Raw genomic sequence first — 19,561 nt, forward strand, 5'->3', positions numbered from 1 at the left:
TAAGTTGGTTTGTATGTCTGAATTCCTTTCTTCCTTCATTCCTTCCTCTTTATTTTTCTTCCACCACCTCATATTCATATATATTTTTTTGTGTTTCAATTTTATCTCTTTGTGTAATATTTTTAAAAAATTTTATTATAACTTCATTGATATCATTTGTATATTATACAGTTTCACCCAATTAAAATTAGGTGGATTTAGTGTAGTCACCGAATTGTGTATCTGTCATCACAGTTTTTTTGGGGGGGTGGGGTGGGGGTATTGGGGAATTATTGAACCTAGGAAAACTTACCCATTGAGTGAACCCAGGGGTGCTTTACCACTGAACTACATCCCCTATCCCCAGCCTTTTTTTATTTTTTACTTTGAGAAAGTCTCACTAAATTGCATAGGCTGGCCTCAGAACTTGCAGTCCCTGTGCCTTATCCTCCACAGTCACTAGGATTACAGATGTGCACCACTGTGCCCTGCTCACCATTATCATTTTAGAACTTTTTATTGTCCCAGAAAGAAACCTATATTTATTACTTTCACTCCTAGTTTTTCTCAACTCCCAACCCAGGCAAACTTCCTGTCTCTATTAGTTGTGCCTATTCTGGACATTTCAAATAAATGGAATCATACGCTAAGTCTCATTATTGTTCAGCTTCTTTCACTTAGCATAATGTTTTCTGGGTTCATTCATGTTGAAGCATGGGCCAATGCTGTATTTTTTTTATTGCCAAATAATACTTCACTATATATGAACAGAGCATATTTTGCATTGTTCACTCATTGGTGGACATTTGGGTTTCTTTCACATTTTTGCTGTTGGGAATAACTGCTATAAATACAGTTTTACAAATCACTGTTCAAGTCCCTACTTTGAATTCTTTTGAGCATGTACCTAGAAGTTCAGTTGCTGGAACCACATGCCGATTCTCCTTTTGGTTTTGAGGAATGCCATATTGTCTTCCACCGTGGCTGCACCAGTTTACATTCCCACTGACAGCATGCAGGGGATACGTTTCCTGTACGCTTTTGCCAGTACTCATTATGCTCTGTTTCTGTTTTTTTTTTTTTAATTTTTAATTTTTTATTAATACTGGCCATTCTAACTAGTATGAAGTAGGGAGTAAGTTTTATAATGTTTGTGCATGTTAGTTTGTCTTATACAAAAATAAATAATTTTGAATAGATTCTTTTTCTCTTATAGACATTTTTAACTTTTTTTTTTTTTTTTTTTTTTTTGCTATTTCAAATAATGCCATTTTGGTAGTAAATTGTTCCCCTCAGTGACCTATGCGTATAGTGTAATTCTGGCTGATGTACTCTTAAAATGAAAGTGTAACACATGGGCAAAATCTTCTGGGATGTTCCCCATGTAATGCATTGTTTTTATTACAAAGTCATTTCTTCATTGTTTATTGTTCAGACTTAAATGCAATTTGTTTTCAAAGATATTTTATCAGTTCACAGAAAATCCATCCTCTTTTATGAAATACCTATTATAGTAGATGTTCTGTTTCTTATTTTTCATTCTCAGCTTTTGAAGAAAGAAGATAAACTTGTTCCTGCCTATTCTGATGACTTGGTAGAGGTAATTACGTTAGATTGATACATTAGTTGGGGATGAATGTGCTGTCACAATGGTTTTCCTTTCAAAATAGTTTTGTGTTTCTTTATGAGCAAGTTATCATTTTAGTACCTCGTCTTTGCTTGGGCATGGTGGGGCACACCTGTAATTCCAGCTATTCAAGAGGCGATAGCAGGAGGATTACAACTCCGTCAGCCTGGGCAACTCAGTGAGACCCTGTCTCAAAATAAAAAATGCACTGGGGATGTAGCCCAGTGAAAAGAGTGCCGGGGATCAATCCCTGGTACCTCAAAAACAAAGCCCTTGGCTTCCTTATCTGCAAAATGGTACCATAAATAGTTTTTGTTTTATAGGGTCCTTTTGAGGTCAATGGAAATAGTTTCTATAAACTGTTTTGCATAGTACCTGCTATCTGCTAAAGAGTAAAATAAATATAAACTGTAATAATGATTATGGTGGTACCAAAATACATGGGTGCTTGTACCTAGAGTCTCAATGTAAATGCTCAGTATAATCCAGCCAAGTTTTACCTTATGGAAGAATATATAAATCATAGGGGAAACTGATTTTGAAGGGCACTATAATTAATGCACATAGGCCTTTGTAATCAAATGTGATTGACAATATTTTCATCATTCTATTTTATGTATGTGTTATATAAAGGCAGTAGTGTTGATAGGAAAGGACTTGTAATGTTGGGATAAAATGAGGCTGCATATACTACTTGTACACTAGAAGTACCCTAATTTTTAATTTTATTCCTTTTTTTTTTTTTTCTTGGTGGTATTAGGGATTGAACCCAGATAGTTTTTCTTTCAGTACATTCATTCAGATTATCAAGTTTTTGTTGTTGTTGTTGTTTTTTGTTTTTGTTTTTGTTTAGGTACTAAGGGCTCAGGCAAAGTTGACTACTTTTTATGGAGCATTTGGACCAGAAAAATTCAGGTATGTATCCCAATTTTAATTTATATATTATAAATTGATTATAAAGTTGGAATGTCATGAAAATATAGTATTTTTTGGATGAATTTGTGTTAACTCGTGAGGGGGAAGCCAGGATATTCACATGATGGAAAATATTGTCTTTCTAGCAAAAAAAAAAAAAAAAAAAAAAATAGCTTAAAAATCTTGCTGTCATTTCTTTAATAGAAATCTTTACACCTTTTCTCTTTGTCATTTTCTTACAATATCTTCTAACAGTTCACTCCCTTAATTGTTAATTTACCCTGATAAATAGTTTTATCTTTAAGGGAAGTGTATCTGGTATTTGTAAATAATGATATTCTTGCTGCACATATGAGTGTATATATGGATTCCGTTTTTGGAAATGGAATTGCTAAAGCAAATGTATGTGCTTCTAAATTTGTCCTCCAGAAGTATTCACATGGGGAGGTGATGCCCATTTTCTCATTCACCAAGACTTTGTCATAAAATTTAATTTTATGAATCTGATTTGTGAAAACATATTGCAAAAATAGTCGTTGCTTTGCTTTGGTTTTGATTTTTTTTTTTTGTACTGAATTTTGAACCCGGGGACACTTTACCACTGAGCCATATCCCCAGCCATTTTTATTTTTTGAGAAAGGGTCTCACTAAATTACCTAGGGTCTCATTATATTGCTGAGACTGGCTTTGAACTTGCGATCCTCCTGCCTCAACCTCCCAAGTTACTGAGATTTCACGCATGTACCCACTGCACCAGCTTGATTTTTAATTTTGTCTGAACTAAATATTCCTTTATTTATTTATTTATTTATTTGGTTCCTGTTGCTTTTGGGTTTTTTGTTTTTTAAAATTGATTCCTGGGCTGGGGAGATAGCTCAGCTGGTAGAGTGCTTGCCTCTCAAGCACAAGGCCCTGAGTTCAATCCCCAGTACTGCAAAAAAAAAAAAAAAAAAAAAATTGATTCCTATAAGAGCATTTCATATTTTACGTACTTGGGTATTTTTTTCTTTTTTGTACTAGGGATTGAACCCAGGGGCACCCAGGTTGTCCTTGAACTTGCAATCCTCCTTCCTTGACCTCCAGAGTAGCTGGGATTACAGGTGTGGGCCACTGTACCCAACTTTCTCTTTTTGTTACTGATACGTTTTACAAAAAAAAAAGATCAGATTTATTTATTTATTTACTGTTTTGCAGTGCTAGGGATCAAATCTAGGGCCTTGCAAATGATAGGCAAGCATTCTGCCACTGACCTGGAAGTTTTTAGTTTTTATGCCTGTTTGGAAAGGTGTGTTTCCCACACAATATTAAAAACTAAATTTTCTTGCATTTTTTCACTTTAGAGATTGTCTTTTTGTTTGCTTCTTTTAGTTTGTATCTTTGCTATATTAAGAATATATAAGAAATAAGTAATGAGATGGGGACTAAGCTTTATTTTTTTTCTTGTGGTCAGGATGCTATCCCTGCACAATCATTAAACAATCCTTCTCCTTGCTGATTGAAATGTTACATTTGTCATATGCTAAAAATCTCACATTGTGTTCAGGTCTCTCTTTAATCTATTCAGTTGATCTCATTTTCCTATTTATTCACTACTATGAAGTTGATTTAATTAATTTAGCTTTAAATGTTTTACTACTTTGTAGGCTGGCCCTCCCAGACTTACATTTCAGAACTTGGGAGGTATTTTCTTATGTTTGTTGTTCTGCATGACATTTAGGATCAGAACCATCTTGTTCAGTTTAAATAAGTACTTTTAGTTTTGTTGTTGTTGTCGTGGTACCAGGAAAACTCTTCCACTGAGCTTCACCACCAGCATCCTTTTTCTTTTCCTTTAATTTTGAGACATGATCTCACTAAATTGCCAAAGTTGTCCTTGAACTTGTAATTTTCCTGCTTCTGCCTCCCAAGTTGCTAGGGTTATGGACATGTGCCACTGTACCCAACCATAAATCCTATTTTTTATGGGGATATTTTTATGTTCATTTTTTGCGGGGAAAATGCTCACATTGGAGTGATCCACTATCTTTATAATATTGAGTTTTCCTACTTAGGACACTATGTGTCTTTCTACTTTGTTCTGGATTTTAAAAAAATTTTTATGTTCCTGAGTGGTTATCTGTTGTGTTTTCTAAACATAATATTACACATTTTTTGTTAATTTATCCAGATTCTTTTTTAACTATTTTCCCCCTAATTGTAAATGGGGTTTTTCTCCATCCTTTTTTATGGTGGGGGGGGGGGAGGGAGGCTTTTAAAGATTTTATGTTCATCTTAAATGAAAATAACATCAGTCTCTGGAATTTTAGCATATTAAAGGATACTTTCTAAATTTGATTTATTTTTGCCCCACATTTTTTATTAGTGCATTATAGTTTTACATATAATGGAATTTGTTGTTACATATTCATACATGCATACAATATAACAATATAATTTGGCCAATATTATTCCCCAGCACTTCCTCCCCTCCCTCCCTTCCTATCTTCCATCCCTTGATCCCTTTCCCCTATTGATCTTCCTTTGATTTTCATGAGATCCTTGCCCACCTTTCTATTCCTTTTTCCTTTCTAACTTCCTGCACATGAGAGCAAACATATGACCCTTAACCCTCTGATTTGACTTATTTCACTTAACATAGTGGTCTCTGGTTCCATCTATTTTCCTGCAAATGACATTTCATTTTTCTTTAGGGGTGAATAAAACTCCATTGTGTATACATACCACATTTTCTGTATCCATTTATCTGTCAGTGGACACCTAGGCTGGGTCCATAATTTGGCTGTTGTGAATTATGCTGCTATTAACATGGGTATGCATATGTCAATATTGTATGATGACTTTCAGGATAAATACTAAGAAGTGGTCAGTGGATTCATGCTTATTAGTCTTTTGAGGAAACTCCATACTGAATTCCATAGTGTTTGTCCTAATTTATAATCCCACCAACAGTAGTGTTTCTTTTTCTCCATATCCCCTCCACGATTTCTATCATTGTTTATATTCTTCATGATGGCCATTCTGACTGGTGTAAGATGAAATCTTAGCAGAGTTTTGATTTGCCTTTCCCTAATTGCAATGATGTTGAACATTTTTTTATATATTTCTTGACCATTTGTATTTCTTCTTTTGAAAAGTGTTTAATTCTTTGTCCATTTATTAATTGGAATTTTTGGTTTTGGGGGTATGATTTTTTGAATTCTTTATATATTCTAGGTACTAATCCTCTGTCAGAAGAGTAGCCAGCAAAATTTTTCTCCATTCTGTGTGTTCTCTCTTCACATTCCTAATTGTTTCTTTTGCTGTACAGAAGCTTTATAATTTGATGCTATCCCATTTATTAACTCTTGGCATTATTTTCTGATCATTATAGGTCCTTTTGAGGAAGTCATTGCCTGTGCCTATATAGTGGAGTGTTAATTCTATGTTTTCTTCTAGGATGCATAGTTTCTGGTCTAATTCCTAGGTCTTTGATCCATTTGGGGTTGACTTTTTTTGTGGGGAGGGTATCAGGAAGTGAACTTGGGGGCACTCAACCACTGAGTCACATCCCCAGCCTATTTTGTATTTTATTTAGAGACAAGGTCTTGCTGAGTTGCTTAGTGCCTTGCTTTTGCTGAGGCTGGCTTTGAACTCGAAATCTTCCTACCTCCGTCTCTCTAGCTCCTGGGATTACAGGCATGTGCCACGGGCTGGCTTGAGTTGACTTTTTGAGCAGGGTGAGAGAGTTAAGGGTCTAGTCTCATTCTTCTACATATGGATAACCAGTTTTCCCAGCACCATTTTTAAAAGTCTGTTTTTTCTCCGATGTATGTTTTGGGTGTCTCTATCTGTGTAGGTTTGTCTCTGGGATCTATTCTGTACCATTGGTCTATGTGTCTGTTTTTTATGCTAGTACCATGTGATTTTTGTTACTATAGCTCTGTAGTATAACTTGAAGTCAAGTATTATGATGCCTCCAGCATTTAAAAAAACTTTTTTTTAGATGTTGATAGACCTTTATTTTATTTATTTATTTATAGATGGTGCTGAGAATCGAACCCAGTGCCTCACACATGCTAGGCAAGCACTATTCCCCTGAGCCACAACCCCAGCCCCATCCAGCATTGCTTTTTTGGCTTAGAATTTGCATTGGCTATTGTGGTTCTTTTATTCTTCCAAATGAATTTTGGGACTGTTTTTGCTAGGTCTGTGACAAATGTCATTGGTATTTTGGTGGGGAATACATTAAATCTATATATTGCTTTTGGTAATGTGTTCATTTGAACTGTTAATTCTGCTTATCCAAGCGCTTGGGAAGTCTTTCCATCTTGTAGAGTCGTCTTCAGTTTCTTCAGTGTTCTGTAGTTTTATTGTTTTCATTGTAGAGATCTTTCACCTCTTGGTTGATTTATTCCTAGATTTTTGTGAGTTTTTTTGTTGTTGTTGATGTTGTTTGTTTGTTTGAGGTTATTGTGAATAGAATTGGTTTCCTGATTTCTTTCCCAGCAGATTTATTGTGGATATATAGGAAAACTATTGATTTTTGTATGTTGATTTTTGTAACCTGCTACTTTGCTGAATTTGTTTATTAACTCTAGTACTCTTGGTGGTGTTGTTTTTTCATCTTCTAAGTATAGGATCAATCATTTGCAAGCAGTGATAATTTGACTTCTTCCTTTCCTATTTTTATCCCTTTATTTCCTTCTCTTGCTTAATTGCTTTGGCTTCCATCATGTTTTTTAAAGGATGTAGAGAGCTATAGATTTTTTAAAAAATATACCTTATTGAATTCCTTTATTATTCATAGTAATAATTCAGTCAATTGATCCTGTTTTACCTGGTTTATAATTATACATTTAAATAATGATAGTTTTGCCTCATCAGTTCTGATTTCCTGTTTTCCTTGCCCAATTTCATTGACTGATATTTAACGGGGCTGTGCTGTGGCTCAGTGGTAGAGCACTCGTTTAGCATCGTGAAGCCCTAGGTTTGATCCTCAGCACCACATATATGTAAAATAAAGGTATCGTGTCCACCTACAACCAAAAAAAAAAAAATTTTTTTTAAATTGGGTAATAGATACTCTTATTCCTGACTTTAACAAAAATTGTTCCTTTTTATCATTTGAGCAGGTACAGGCTTTTGGGGGATTTTGTTTGTATTTATATCATCTTGAGGGAGTATTCATCATCTACATCTGAACTTTAATCAGAACTAAGTGGTCATTGTGACAGTGTTGGTTATATATAACAAAAGACTGGAGAGAACCTATATATTCTACTCAGGGAAACTAGGGAAATAAATAATATTATATCCATGCCATGTAATGCTGTGCAGTTCTTAAAAAAATGATGTTTATGTATACTGATTTCATATGAGCACCAAGATGTTAAGAATTTTAATGTACAGATAGCATATAAAAATTTATTCATCTAAGAGTTAAAATAGTTGTTAGTATATGTAGTGATTATCTGAGGAAAACCCTACCATAAAACTAGCCCTCTGGGGAAAATGACAAATTTTGCAGATCTGGAAAGAAGGAGACTTATTTTTCAATGTGGAATCTTTGGAACTGGTGTTGTTTTTTTTTTTTTTTTTTAACTTTATGAGGAGTAAGACTAATTAAAACATGCAGTGATATCTACTTGTAACATAAAACCGTAATTTTTTATAAACAATTAACTTTGTTCTTCCCTTTGACTTCCCAGTGGTAGTGCTTGGATTGAATTTCTGAATAATAAAGATGATCTTAAAGATATATTTTTACAACTGAGAGAAGGAAATCTTGTCTGTGCACAGTATCTTTGGCTTCGACATCGGGTAAAACGTTTTGGATTTTTTTTCCTACTGAATTTCTGGTTCCTAAGGTGGATTATTGACTCATTGTTGAAAGCTAACAGAACAGCACATGCAACTGGGCAATAGAATGTTTTTGGATTGCTAAGTTGTGACCTATCCCAGGGAAAATAGTCCTTTAACAATATTAAATCAGAGGAAGTGACAGGCACTCTGCAAACTGAGCTATATCCCCAGCCTATGTTAGTTCATTAGATAGCATTTTATTAAATAATTAATTGATGGGTTTTTAATGATGTGAGGATAGAAAGGGTGTTCCTACTGCAGTTCAGATGGTGGTATAGGATCTGCCTGTTAAAAGTGTTTATCTGAAGGCTAAGTGTGGTCACATGCTCCTGTAGTCCCATATACTTAGAAAGCCAAGAGAGAAGGATCACCTGAGCTTAGGAATTTGGGGCCAACCTGGGTAGCATAATGAGACCCCATCTCTTTAATTACTTAATCAATTAATTATGTTGTCAATATTAACATCTAAAGTTAGGTCCAAAAATATCTCAGTGTTATGCCATTAGTGGACACATTATTTGTTAGTATTTTTACTGTCACCTCCAATTATGTTTTCCTTTGTAATACCTCTGCTGATTCTGCTGCTACGTAATTTATTCTCTGGCAGTCACTGATATGAGAGTACATGGAATTGTGACCCCTAACTTGAAACACTTGCAGAAAGTAAATCACCTTTAATGCTCATTATTGAATCAATAAAATATTCCTTGAAATGACTTTCTGAAATAAGTCTTTGCTTTGTGGGAGGTTGCCAGTTTAAATTGTAAGCTAAGTCTTAATTCTTACTCTGCACGATTTAGGCAAATTTCCAAAGCAGGTTTGATGTGAAGATGCTTGAGAACTTGCTTAACTCAATTTCCACACCAGTCTCTTTACAAAAACTTTGTCCGTGGCTTAAAAATGATGTGATCCCATTTGTGAGAAGGACTGTACCCGAAGGACAGGTGAGTTTCCTCCAGCATTTCCATTCTTCATGATTTAATCTTTTTCTTTTTATATTAGATACTTGAAGATTAAGTCATGTTAACACCAATTAGTTCTTTTAAGTGTCTCTGTTAAAAAATTTTCCTTGGGCCAGAGGTGTAATTCAGTGGTGTAGCCCTTACCTAGCACGTATAAGGCCCTGGGTTTGATTCCCAATGCTGCAAAAATTAAATTAACAAGTAATAATTTAGAAAGGATGAACGTAGAGGATTTTCATTGTTTTATTGATTACCTATTGAGAATTTTATTTTTAAATGATGTGTCTATTTCAGAAAATTCTTGCAAAATGGTTTGGAACAAGCAGCCAGGAACCTTGAATTAACTGATAAGGTAAAACCAGTATAATTAACATGAGTGCATTTTCTACACTCCCAATAGTGTTAAAACTCTGTTCTTAATGGTCTGTAATATTTTTTAAAGGTAAACTGGCCAGAAAATGGACTTCAACTGGCAGAGGTGTTTTCACAGCAGAAAAAGCAGATGAATTGGGATTGGCATCCTCCTGGCATTGGATTTCCTTGGTATGATGTAGAGAATATAGTTATTATTAATTGTACCTCCTAATTATACTCTCTTAAAATAAGAATTTTTCTTATAACTCTCAAGTAGTCTATTGATGTTCATTGAAACATATTTTTTTCACACAAGAGCTTTTTCCTTTTAATCTAAAACAGTACTTTGTAGTTGTCTAACAACTTACAGGGGCTAGTTGCCTTTTTTAAAAAATTGTATAACTTTTTTTAATATAATTTTTTAGTTGTAGATGGACAGCATGGCTTTATTTTATATGTTTATTTTTATTTTATGCTAAGGATTGAACCCAGTCCCTCACACATGCTAGGCAGGTTCTGCCACTGAGCTATAGCCCCCAGCCCCTAGTTGCCTTTTATCAATATTAAAAATCATGTTCCTTGCATATAACTTTGGAAAAATCTTATAGCTTTGTATTGTGTCATGATCTAAATAGTAGATGGGACATTGAGGACCCATCTAGATGGTATTTGTGTACCCAATTATATTTGGGTTCTGAAAAAAAAATTTGCACCAGTATTGCTGGTTTTCTGTTTTGAATTTCTTTCCAATTTTGATCTATGTTAATGTGTAGTAGGTGATTTCAGTTAAAATTCTACCAAATTTAAAGTATAAGTTTGCTTCAAAATTGCAGGTTTCCTCTTACATACATAACCATTCTTTTCTTTTAAATAAGTTTGACTCTGTTTCCCTCTTACACCTTTACTTTATATCCTTAACAATTTTAATGCTTTCGTTTTAGAAGGACTACCAAAATACAGAGGAAGTAGGTCAGTTACGTACGTTGGTAAACAACTTGCAAGAATTGATCACATTGCATAGGAAATATAACTGCAGATTGTCCCTCTCTGATTTTGAGAAGGTAACATTTCAGGCTTATCCACATTATTTTGTTTATTGTATCCAGTTATGGCTAGATTCTGTATTTATGCCATCTTCCTTGCCTACCATCCAGGAAAATGCAACTACCATAGTGTTCCGAATGTTCGATAGAGTGTTGGCCCCGGAGCTTATTCCCTTGGTCTTAGAGAAGAGTATAAGACTTTACATGCGGGAACATGACTTGCAAGAGGAGGAACTTCTCTTGTTGTACATAGAGGTAACATTTCCATTAGATCTGCTCTTATTTGGGGGATCTGTGCTATGTATCATTGTTTTAAATGTTGAACATTTTAAGGAATGTTGTGCTTTATCATTGTTAGTCATATAACCATTGTTAGTCATATAACATTTTATTTCAACTCTTTCTTGTGTGTGGTACTGGGGATGTACCCCAGGGGCACCTTACCCCTGAACTATATCGCAATTCTTTTTATTTTTTATTTTGAGACAGGTTCTCAACAATTACCCAGCCTCTCCTTGAACTTGAAATCCTTCTGTCCTAACCTCCTGAGTTGCTGGGATATAGATATGCATTATGACGCAGCATATTGTATTAGTTAAGAACGTGGATTAATTCTGTTACTCACTGACTGAGGACCTTGAGTGAAAGGCAATAATATGAACTAGTCACTGTGGCTCACGCTAGTAGTCCCAGCCACTGGGGAACCTGAGTTGGAAGGATCACTTGAGCACATGAGTTTGAGAGTACCTGGACAATATAGTGAGACCTCATCTCAACAAATTAAATTTAAAAAAATTTTTCAAAGAAAATAATACTAGGATTTTCTCCAAAGAAAAGATAATAGGGCATACGCTCAATAAATATGATCTGGGTTTTTTTGTTGTTGTTTTTGTGTTTTTGGTTTTGGGAATTGAACATAGGGCCTTGAACATGCTAAGTGTGTGCTGTAATCTGATTTACATCCCTAGCCTAGCAATTATATTTTGTAGACATTAATATACTATAATGATCTAATCTGAAGATTCTTCAAGAATGTTTTCTTCCCAGCCACTCAAACTGAGGCAGGATTGAAAGTTTGAGCCAGCTTGGACATCTTAATTCTGTAGACCCTGTCTCAAAATAAAAAATCAAAAGGGCTGTGGATGTAGCTCAGGGCTAGAGCCCCCCTGGGTTCAATCCCCAGTACCCCCTCCCAAGAAAAAGAATATTTTGTCACACAGAAACCTATTGTTTTGTGCAATTAATATGCACCAATAATTCTAATTTATAAAAGAATGTTTGTTTTTAAATTTTCTATGGCATACCACTGCAGCTAAAATTTTGGTAATTTTATAATATTGTACCATTGTTCTACATTTGTGACTAATTAGAATTTTGGTGTTGGTTTGTTGTTTTTTTTTTGATGTATCCATAAAGGCCATTTATCTATCTATCTATCTATATATATATTTATATATATCTGTGTGTACTTTTTTTAAGTGATAATATTTATTTATTTATTGATACTAGGGATTGAACCTAGGGGTGCTTTATCGCAGAGCTACATTCCCTTCCCTTTCTAATTTTAAAATAGGGCCTCACTAAGTTGCCTAGGCTGGCCTCAGCGTTCTGAGTAACTGGGATTACAGCCCCACACCACTGCACCCAGCTGAGTTTTTAATTTTTGTAAAACATGCATGTTTATCCCTTTCTAGGATTTACTGAACAGATGCAGCTCAAAGTCCACATCACTCTTTGACACAGCATGGGAAGCAAAGGCCATGGCAGTGATAGGATGTCTGTCTGACACAGATGTAAGTAAACAGTGACCATAGGGTTTCTTGAGGCTTTTTTCTGGTCATAAAAGTAGTGTTTGTTTAGTATGAAAAAAGTGATCTTTGTTTAGTGTGAAACAAGAATAAAAAGAATGTAAAGATCACTCATAATTTTATTTTCTTTAATTGTGGAAAGTTAAAAAGTGAAATTTTCTCATTGCCACGCCCATGAGAATGGCCATGGACAATTGAGTGCCTCTACCTGCAGGGTTTCTGTGACTGTAATACTTTGCCTTTATTATGACTTTGCAAAACTGTTACCATCATAAAATACAGTGTGAATAAAATCACTAGCACTGTTTTTTACACAGACTGCAGAGGCTGCAGAAAGGCATAACTTTCAACTGATACAATACTTTTCTGAATTTTTCTAAATAATGAGGTTGCTCTTCATGTGTGTAAATGGGAGAAATATGTGCTTTCACAGTCAGAAGGTGAAATATTCCCAATCAGCCATGACAGAGGCAATGCTGTTAATGTACATGAAGCATACCTCTGAGGGCTAGTCATTGTCCACCTGTGTTCTCGCTCTAGCTCATATTTGATGCTGTGCTGAAGATAATGTATGTGGCAGTGGTTCCCTGGAGCGCAGCTGTGGAGCAGCTGGTGAAGCAACATCTGGAAATGGACCATCCCAAGTAAGTAAGACGACAGCCCAGCAGACAGGGTATTTTGTGCCCTGGATAAATCTCCCATGTTGTGTTGACATTCAGTTAAGTTTTAACATTTACTGTGCCCCATCATATTTCATAGAAAATACGATTCATGTCAATACCAATATATTTTTTTTAGAGTCAAGTTACTACAGGAAAGTTACAAACTAATGGAAATGAAAAAACTTTTACGAGGCTATGGAATAAGAGAGGTGAATCTCTTAAACAAAGAAATAATGGTGAGTGTGCTAGTTAAAGACTCTTTATCCCCTTGTTTTCCTGTTTCTAGGGCAACATGGGAAATTTCATGAAAGTTTTATATTTTAAGAAATTACTACACCTAGATTCTCCTTTACTTTTCTTGTTAGGTACAATATTAAAATGTTCAGTTTATGAGACTATTAAGGACAAAAAGAGTAAATTAAGTTAAAAAAATAGGACTGTCACAAAATTCAGAATATAAATTGTGTTTTAAAATCTTTCATACAGGAATTTAGTTTTTTTAAGTCATCAAGAGTTGAGGTTTTGGTTATTATTTTAATTTTATGGCTACTTTGCCCTGGTAAGTAGGTGATTCCTGGGTTCTCTGAGAAATATCCTAATAATAACTGTATGTATTATCTCTATTTCAGACAGTGGTCAGATACATTCTCAAGCAGGATGTCCATCTTCCTTAGAAGATGCTTTAAAGGTGGCTCAAGGGTATAGGTTTTCTGATGATGAAATCTACAGTCTAAGGATTATTGACCTGATTGATAGAGAACAGGTATGAAAGTTTTATATAGTTATTTCTTAGGGCTTCTTTGTTAACTAAATCCTTAAAAATGGAACCAACCATTTAAACTGATTTTCACAAAATAAAGCTATAGTAACATGAAAACATAGGATTATTAGAATGGCTACTTTTTTAACATATGTTGAGTTCTTTTTTTTTTTTTATTTATTTTTAGTTGTCAATGGATCTTTATTTTATTTATTTATATGCAGTACTGAGAATTGAACCCAGCGCCTCACACATGCTAGGCAAGTGCTTTACCAATGAGCTAATAGGTGTGAGTTCTTTAAAAGTGTTTTGTGATTAGCTAATGGACTTTATACTCTGTTAGCTAATGAAACTTAGATGCATGTTTTATATACATTGTAGGTATATAAATATGTATTGTATATATATTGATTTCAGAATAAGATGTGACTTTTCTTTTTTTTTGATTTATAAAGAAAAGAGGTTTATTTTGGCTCATGGGTCTAGAGGCTGAGTCTGAGTCTAGAAGTCAGGCAGCTAAATCTGGCGAGGGCTTCTGGTGAGGGCCTTGTGCAGCTTCTACTCATGGAAAGTGGAAGGGCAAGCAGGAGTGTGGGGAAGAGAACAAACACAAGGGGTGGTTATACTTGGGAGAAACCTGCCCTCCTGGTGACAAACTCAACCCAGTGAGAGTGAAATTCAAGAAAGGCATTGACCCATTCATGAGGACTCCACTCCCACATCACAAACACCTCCCTCTAACCCCCACCTCTCAACACTGTCACATTGAGGAATTAAGCCTCAACTTGAGTTTTTTGTTTTTGTTGTTTGGGTACTGGGCATTGAACTCAGGGGCACTCAACCACTGAGTAACTTTTCTTTTTTTATATCTTGGTTTTTGGGTGCTGGGTATTAAACCAGGCCCTCAAACATTGTGAGCGTGCTCTCTACCACTGAATTATACTCTGGCCCCTCTTTTTTATTTTTATTTTGAGATATGGTCTTGCAAAGTTGCTTAGGGCCTCTCTGAGTTGCTGAGGCTTACCTTAAACTTGTGGTCCTCCGGGCTTTAGCTTCCTGAATTGCAGGGATGATTTGCCCATCTTCTTTTTTTTTTTTTTTTTTTTTTTTTTTTGGCGGTACTGGGGATCGAACTCAGGGCCTTGTGCTTGCGAGGTAAGCACTCTACCAGCTGAGCTATCTCCCCAGCCCCCCATCTTCTTTTTTGTATTTTTAAGTGTCTTTATTTTCACATAATTTTATACTCATAGGCATTCCTAACTAGTATGCTATCTTTAGTACCTAGGGTTGAATTTGAATTTTACTTTATGGTTTGCTCTTATCCAAAGCAGTATTTTCAGGGTTTTTAAATTTGTTTTGTTTTGTTTTTTTCCAGTACTGGGAATTGAACCCAGGGGTGTTCTGCCATTGAGCTATCTTTCCTGCCCTTTTTGTTTTTTATTTTGAAGCAGGGTCTCACTAGGTTGCTGAAACTGGCCTCAAGTTTGTGACCCTTCTGCCTCATTCTCTTAAGTAGCTTAGATTATAAAGGTGCACTACTGTGCCTTGCAGATTTCAGATTTTTCAGAATACTGAACAATAATCTATTTTTCAAAGTACCTTTTTTTTTTTTTTTTTTTCTGTGATGTTGGGCATCAGACCCAGGGCCTCATGCACGCTAGGTAAGTGAGATCAGGTTTTTCTTCATTTTTCCTCTGTTTTCATCTTTAAATAGAAAGGAAAGAGGTGAGTCCAAGCTGTCCTTTGCAGGTAGCAGCTGTCTTTCTTCCTTTCTAACACTGCTCACAGGGCGAAGACTGTCTCCTCCTGTTGAGGTCTCTGCCTCCTGTCCAAGCTGAGAAAACTGCGGAAAGAGTCATCATCTGGGCACGACTAGCATTACAAGAGGAACCAGATGATTCTAAAGAGGTGAGGTTTTCAGTACACGAAGTGGAAATGAACCCCATGTTATGGATCTTAATCAAGAAGATACTCCTTTTTCATTGCTAGTGTGACCTGGTGTAGAAGTTCCTGTGTAAATCTGATTTATAGGAGAAAACCAGATAAGCCTGCTTTGAGCAGCTAATTTGGCCCACAATGAAGAATCCAGGATCTGTGAATTAGAAGGATTCACTGAAGCAGCTATTGTACAAGAAGGGGTTTTCACAAAGCCTTCCTATATAAACAATATCTTGTGTAATGTACTGTATGATTACAGTCAAACATTAATGTTATCTGCAGATCAATGTAAGTCTAAATAATCTTAAATAGTTGAGGCTTAGAAATGATGTCAAGAGCGCCAGTTCACTTCCTTAGAGGTGAGCAGTTGAATACATAATTTATCTAGGGTAGTTGTATTTTTAAACCCTGAGGGTAGATGCCTGCCAGCTTCTCTCAGCAGTCCATTTCGATTATTTTTTTACCCTTAGGGAAGTGAAGTTTTTTTTTAACACCTGATATTTGTTATGCTTATCTTATTAGTGGTAGGCATTAGGTTAATGCTGTAAGTAAAGTATCCACTTCATTGTGAACTGGGTCCTATTGTTATCTCCTCATAGATTAAGTTCAGAAACTAAACTTTTAAGATAGATGACTTTTCTGAGATTTTTACAGAGTGGCAGAACCTCGACACAAACTCCGCCTGAAACCACCATCTGGACTCTTCTTTCTTTTCCTTCTTCCCTTTCTGCAGTGCTGTAGGGTACAGAACACAGGGCCTTGTGTGTGCTAGGCCATGCTCCACCTTCGAGCTGTACCCGGCCCACGATTCGTTTGCATATGTACCACGGAAGTGGTCAGGAAAGGAAACAGACTTGATTTTACATCTTTGTTTTTAGGACAAGGCCTGGAGAATGTCTGTGGCAAAGACATCAGTGGATATTCTTAAATTACTCTGTGACATTCAGAAAGGTAGGGTCTGCCTCTGTTCCCTTGCCTTGGTTTTGTTCTGATGGGGCACAGTGTCACCCCTCATTGTACCCTCAGATTTCCTTTCTGATTGTCTTCATGAGCTTTCTCATTTTTCTTCATTATAAGTCTTTCTTGCCTTATTATTATTATTTTTTAAATCAGTTAGTGGAAGAAAAGAAGCATGTAAACCCACTTACATATTTGTATGTTTAAGTAAGCTATTCAGTGCTAGAATGGATTTCTTTGGCCCCTTTTACTTATTACTCATTTTTCTCACTTGTAGTTGGTTATGGTCAGGGTAACAAAACTTAATCCTAAACTTAAAACAATTAAGAAAAGAACTCTGGGGAGAGGGAAGCTGTAATTTATTTCAGAGTAATTGCCATTTTTCTTATAACCCTTAAATCTCCCTTTTTTAACCTCCAAAAAGAATAATTAGATTTATTTTTTCAAATTAGATCTCTTTGTGCACTTAAATTGTCTTATATCAGCATCTGAAAAGAATGCTGTAGACTTAGAAGAGAACCAAAGCTAATTAATATTTAGCTTTTAAGAATTCTGATTTACAGTCTGTTTTCTATTACTCTAACAGAACACCTGTGGTTAGGTAATTTACAAGAATAAAAGCTTAATGAGCTCATGATTTTGGAGGCTCTGAGGTCTAAGAGCATGTTGCTGGTTTCTGCTCACATCTTATCAGAGACTTCTTACTACATCATAATATGACAAAGAGCATCAGATAGTGGGACTGAGAAAGTCAGAGCAAGTGCTGAAGAGATACTCCTTTTATCACAAAGCCACTCCATGAATCCCTGAACAGAGTGATCCATTCCTGAGGGCTGAGGCCTCAGTCACTTCACAAAGGCCCCCTCCTAATACTGTTAACAGAAACCTGAAATGCTGAGTGCACATTCAAACCATAGCATATGGGAATTTGTAAGTGTCTGCTTTAACTTTTAAAAATTTAATTACAGACAATGTGCAGAAGAAGGATGAATGGGAAGAAATCTTAAAACAATTTCAAGTGGTGGCCAGCCTACAGGTAAAGATGTTGCACTGCCCAAATGCTGTTGCTCAACCAATGAGGGTGTTCATTGTAGCGCCTGCTTAAAATGTGCTGCCTTAACCTTCAGGAGCTTCATATACTACTTTCTCTCTCTCAGCAACTTTTTTGAGATACAATTTGTATACCATACTTCATCAACATAGAGTGTGTAATTCAATGGTTCTTGTCATATTGCATTATTAATTTTTTTAAGTTTTAGTGAAGTACATGTGAAATTGTCCATTTTAGCTATTTTTCCGTGTGCAGCTGGGCAGTGCTAATCACGTTTGCCGTGTTGTGCAACGCTCACACGAATCTTCTTTTCATCACTCCACGTAGAACCTGTGACCACTAAGCAGCAACTCCCTATTCCCTTTGATCTACTTTCTCTCTCTACAAATTTGCCAATCTTCACTACTTTACATGAATGGAATTATACAACCAAGAGTATAATAAAGGAGTTTCGTGATCCAAAAGCTTAAGACTTACTGCATTAATCGCTATTTTTGTGAAAGGCATCTGGGGAGTAACGATAAATTAATGTCTCTGATTTTTGTAAATTTGAAGTTAGTATTCTAAAGCTATGTGTTATGTGTACTTATCCTGCTACCATTGATTGAACATTTATTGCACACACTCTGGTGTGTATCTGTGATATGCACATTGGCCGTGGAGGTAGCTGTTGTTCTTATTCTGCAAGAGGAACCTGAAACTCAGCAATCCTAAGATTGTTGGTGGGGTACCTATCTAGCTTGTGTGATGCCCTAGGTCCCATCCCCAGCACCCTAAAAAAACAAGTAACTTGCCTCAGATTGACACTCAACCGCTGGTACCCTTAATGACTCCTCATTCTGTCTGACTAAGTATCCTTACTTGTTATTGTGCAATTATTGTTATTGTTACTTCTGTTATGAAATTGTTATTCTGTTTCACACTGTCTCACTAGCATTCAGCAGTTAAAATAAGAATTTTAAATATCAAAAAAAATATATATCCTTTTAAAGTCACAAGACCTGTTGATGATATGCAAGAAGCCACATTGCTTCCAGAGAAGGTGCACATTGGAAGGAGAGAAACCTTTTGGTGGACTGATTAATCCTTTAAGAAAAGACATTCACTTACATTTTGTTTACTTACATATGTACACAATACATGATTGAAAGACTTTAAGAGGAAAAATGGTTAAAATGGTAAAATTCATATTATGTCCATTTTACACAATAAAAAAATACATAAGCTTATTTAAATTAACTCTCCACTTCAGATTGTAAGCAATAAAGAATAAAATCTTTGACCACCTTAAAAAAAAAAGAAAATATAAACAAGTATATGGCACAGTAAAAAATAAGTCCCTTTCCTTCCTAACCCTCCAGTTCTTCTGTTTCCCACAATAACTGTAGCCACAGCAACCAGTTTCTTGGGTTTCCTTCTAGTTTTCAGTGGCTCTCCAAGCATAGAAATTTCTGTGATTCCTAACCCAGATGGTATTGTGGCATATAATGAATAGAGTCTTCAATGGTATATCTACAGTAAATATCAATAGTAAGTTCTCATATTGATTTCTATGTACAGCTATTTCTATATGGTGCATCCCTTTCAGGGAAAGATCACTAGTATTTTTTTGGAGGAAACATCCATTTGAAAATTTTAGAACATTTTATACATACTATCTTCAC

General features: G+C 35.5%; 1 protein-coding gene across 1 annotated transcript in view; it reads left to right on the forward strand.

Annotated features, from left to right (window-relative positions):
- Kntc1 (kinetochore associated 1) overlaps positions 1-19,561 on the forward strand; it is a 79,518-nt gene that overhangs the window by 22,038 nt on the left and 37,919 nt on the right. The window contains 18 exon segments of the mRNA XM_047562543.1: positions 1,526-1,579; positions 2,460-2,521; positions 8,209-8,320; positions 9,163-9,306; positions 9,619-9,636; positions 9,638-9,676; positions 9,767-9,803; positions 9,806-9,867; positions 10,620-10,739; positions 10,833-10,976; positions 12,416-12,514; positions 13,070-13,173; positions 13,328-13,427; positions 13,821-13,848; positions 13,851-13,954; positions 15,740-15,859; positions 16,768-16,840; positions 17,815-17,882. Coding sequence (XP_047418499.1) covers positions 1,526-1,579; positions 2,460-2,521; positions 8,209-8,320; positions 9,163-9,306; positions 9,619-9,636; positions 9,638-9,676; positions 9,767-9,803; positions 9,806-9,867; positions 10,620-10,739; positions 10,833-10,976; positions 12,416-12,514; positions 13,070-13,173; positions 13,328-13,427; positions 13,821-13,848; positions 13,851-13,954; positions 15,740-15,859; positions 16,768-16,840; positions 17,815-17,882 — 1,488 coding nt within the window.

The sequence above is a fragment of the Sciurus carolinensis genome, chromosome 8, assembly GCF_902686445.1.
Source record: "Sciurus carolinensis chromosome 8, mSciCar1.2, whole genome shotgun sequence".
NCBI lineage: Eukaryota > Metazoa > Chordata > Mammalia > Rodentia > Sciuridae > Sciurus > Sciurus carolinensis.